Here is a 3,977-nt window from a genome sequence, read left to right as displayed (position 1 = left end):
AAACCCAACGCAAGGACCCACACAGTCCATGTCCAATACCCCAAATAAATTAGTCATATTCATGTCTTGTTCAAATTCCTATTTTAGTTAACAAGAAAATCTGCAAAGTCATTCACACTTCCCAATTAGACCAAACTCAGAATGGAGTCTCTGTTCATCCACATTTCCATTTTCTTTACTTTATTTAAAAATATTACATCATAAAATAAATATATTTTAGATCACACAATTATATTTCTAATAGTGAAATTAAAAATTCTTAAAAATGGGGGACATGTCCCTCCTGTCTCTCTCTGTGTAGCATAGCCCTATCTTTCATGTACCCATTCTTTATTTTCAACCATAAATAAATAAAGCTTCAAGTCAAATCAGCTTTATATATCACACTCAATCTTACACATGGCTCCAAATCCAAAGCTCTCCTTTGGGACCCTTACGTGGAAAAATATATTCATTTTCTTCAATAATAATTTTAACCAAAATGTACTTAACAAGCTCTTTTTAAAATTAAGACTTTTGATAATTTGTTCTATATTTTTCGTCCTAATTTGAAATGTTTTGTTATTTATACTTTTTTTTTTTTTGGTAATCATTTTAGTCTTTATTATTATTCAACCTACTCAATACTCCTCTTACATTTCACTTCTATGAAATGACACAATGTTCTTCCTCCCTAAATTATGGAGTAGAAAGTAATCTTATTATTTTATAAGTTTTTCCAAACAGCTCTCCTTCAACTCTCTCTCTCTCTCTCTCTCTCTCTCTCTCTCTCTCTATATATATATATATATATTCGCACTCTTTATCACACATCACAGTCATGTATTTTATTTTTCCTTGTCAAAAGACAAAGTTTTGTTCAATGTTTTTTATAAATAATACATGCATATATCTCAAGTTTGATTAACAAACGTTTAACCTGATGAATAATATTAAATATCAGATAAATGAGTCAACAATGTTAAACTAAAGTATTACAGCAATATTTAAAGACTAGTAATTGCAGTATAGCTAGACTTATCAGAGTCAAATAAAAAAAAACATAGTAAAAAAACTTTCAGAATTTAAGAGCTAAAATATGACCCCCTAGCTAGTTAATTAATTATGAAGCATTAGAGAGGCGAGTAGGAAGAAATGGACTGAGTTAAATATAGACTAAGAAACAATAATTTGATGCATAAACTTATATGGAAAAGTTTTGGTTTTGGAAACTGTTGTTAGAAATATTATTGTTACGTGTGTTTTATTTCCTCTTTCTATACATAACCATCTTAGTATAGTATAATTAACTTAGATTTATTATATTCTTTCAAAACAAATATATACAAGAGAATAAAAAACAACTTTTTGCAAACATTTCTTTCTAAATAGTCAAAGAAAATGAATTATTGAACATGAAATTTTTCTCACCATACAATCCAACAGAATAGGCATTAATTACGAGTCAAAAATTGGAGAAATTGAAGGGAACTAAAACGGTGAAAGTCGGGATTGGTGATAGAAAAAAAAAAGGCAGAAATAATAATTGAGGGCTTAATTAAAAATTAATAATTAAGATGAAGAATCACAAGAAGGTCTCTGACATAAAATCGTCCCAATATTCCCTTAATTTGACGTACGTGATTCTTACCTGTTCCTCTTGGCGATGGCGATGATGGCGTCGTCGTCTCCGGTTAGGAATCATTGGTAACGGCGGGGGCGGGGGCGGGGGCGGCGCCGGCGAGTTCAGATTGGTGGTTTTCGCTGTGCTTTTTCATGGTGTTTTTGTTATTGTGCATCCAGACTTTGAGAACCTGCCGTCGCACTCCGATTTCGGAGCAGAATCTTTCGACTTCTTCTTCGTCTTGCTTCTGAATCCTCCATCCGACTTTCTCGGCGAACTCCAGCATCCGATCCTTCTGCTCCTGAGTGAACTTCGTCCGGAATCGCTTCTTCGACAGTGAGAACGAAGACGGCGGCATCGTCACCTGATCGGCATTGGACTGGAAGACGTTCAAATCTTCGCTGGAGGATTCGGTTCCGCCTCCGCCGCCGCCGGCGAAGGCGACGTTCATCGGAGCTATGATCGGCGCGGTAGGGCTGGAATGTAGGTTCAATGCCATGGAGAATTTGTGGTGGCCGTGGAGGGCGGAAGGAGAGGGCAATGGCGGAGGAAGCTGGAGATGGTTCAGCATTAGGCCTCTTCTGTAATTAGGACTGATATTCAATTGGCTCTCGCCGTCGATTTCTTTCCGGTGGAAGTTCCGGTGACATTCGCAGGCCGCGCATTTCAGAGCCTCTAGGGTTCCGTCTTCCCCGCTCGGCATAAACTCGCCGCATCCGTCGTAAATGTTCCCCCCAACGCTCGCCGCGTGATTCTTCAAACATTCGCGATACCTAACTCCAGTAGCCGCCGCCCGCGCCTTGGATCTACCGCCGCCGCCGCCAAGATTCTCCCCCGTAGCCCCGCCGTCGAGGTGGTCCGTTTGGATATGGTGATGAGAACCGTTATGAACCGCCGCCGACTCGATTCTCCGCTCCGACGAAGTTTCCCCAAAAATATGACCGTAACCACCGCCGCCGCCGGAAGCACCAGGGATTATTACTTCCTTATCTTGGTCTCTTACATCCATAAGGCTAAAATTTCGAAAAAGGCAACCACTAGAGATGGATGAAACTATTTCAGATCTCGAACGGCAGATCTTCAAAACGAAGATTCCGCACACGCTACGCGCTCTACAGGTACGCCTAATTAAATTAAATTCCTCTGCATGCTCTCTTCTAAAATTTTGCTCTATTTCCCACAATCCCCATGAAAAAGGAGTGAGAGAGAGAGAGAGAGAGAGAGAGAGCGGGGGGATTACTGAAACTACAAAAACAAGGAATATGAAAGGGAAAATGGGACCAATCTAGGGTTTTCCATTAAACAAAAAAACCCCAAGTCAGAATCAGAAACCCGCTTTCAGCACCATGAATAAAATTTCTAGAGAGAGATTAGGGTTTGTGAAGTGGGTTGAGAGATAGAGAGAGAGGGGGTTTTTTTTTTTTTTTTTGCTTCAGGGGATCCAACAGGCCAGCTACATATCCAACAAGAGACAGCTTGGTTGCTTATGGAGAAGCCAGGGAAAGATAAAAACAGTGAAATAACGAAGTTGAGATAGAGAGAGAAAGAAAGGGGGGAGTAGGAAAATATTTGCATCTTGACTTTTGGCGTATTTTAGTTGATTAGAAAATTTTTAATCCAATAATACTTGATTCTTTACAACAATTAAATTTTTGACAAAGAGGAGAGACGAAGGCAGGAAAGATTATATGTTTTTTCTAATTCTTTTTATAAAATAAAGCTATTAAATTTTTTTTTGGCAATTGTCGTGTAGATGAGTACCATGGGTAAGCATTTAAGTATTGTTGTAGTGACTGGTGAGATCTACTTATTTATTAAATACATTATCAGTACACTAATAAAAGATAGAGGAAAATAATTGGCTCTAAACTAAATCGTGTCCTCACTACCGTTAAAAATTTGACAATTTATTAATTTTTATAAAATGTATCTATTTTAACATTTATGTCTCTTAGTTGTCAAACATTTAATTGTGGTAAGGACGTAATTTTTTTCTCATAAAATAATACTTGGCTATTCTTTTATGCCTTCCTCTCTTACTTGTCCGAGATATAACAATAATTGGCAAGGATTAGATTCACCTGACCGCATACTTGTTCGAGACATAACAATAGTTAGCAAGAGATTAGATTTAATTCACCGGTGAGCAACTAAGCATTATTATTAATAGAAATAGAAAAATACCAATTAAGTAGACACAAACATAACAATAGTTAGGGATGGGTGAGCAATTGTTAATTGAAATAGGAAAATACTGGAAGTAATTAAGTAGAAAATAAGTAAGTATATAGTTGTCGAAAATTGAGTGGGCAATGGGGGGTATTTTGGGAAGGGGGAGGGGGCATAGAGAAAACAACCGACAACGTCATGTTCA

The 3,977-nt window shown here is 37.5% G+C and overlaps 1 protein-coding gene across 1 annotated transcript; it reads right to left on the bottom strand.

Annotated features, from left to right (window-relative positions):
- Nucleotides 1-1,515: 1,515 nt before the first annotated feature.
- HB33 (homeobox protein 33) lies at nt 1,516-3,280 on the bottom strand. Its single transcript, XM_088128087.1, has one exon. The coding sequence runs from the start codon at nt 2,610-2,612 to the stop codon at nt 1,674-1,676; it is 939 nt and encodes a 312-aa protein (XP_087984213.1). The 5' UTR covers nt 2,613-3,280; the 3' UTR covers nt 1,516-1,673.
- Between the last annotated feature and the right edge of the window lie 697 nt (nt 3,281-3,977).

The sequence above is a fragment of the Momordica charantia genome (assembly GCF_013281855.1).
Source record: "Momordica charantia cultivar OHB3-1 chromosome 8 unlocalized genomic scaffold, Mcharantia_2.0 BLBB01000008.1, whole genome shotgun sequence".
NCBI lineage: Eukaryota > Viridiplantae > Streptophyta > Magnoliopsida > Cucurbitales > Cucurbitaceae > Momordica > Momordica charantia.
The sequence above is the reverse complement of the archived record's forward strand: the minus strand, read 5'-3'. Positions and strand labels throughout refer to the sequence as shown.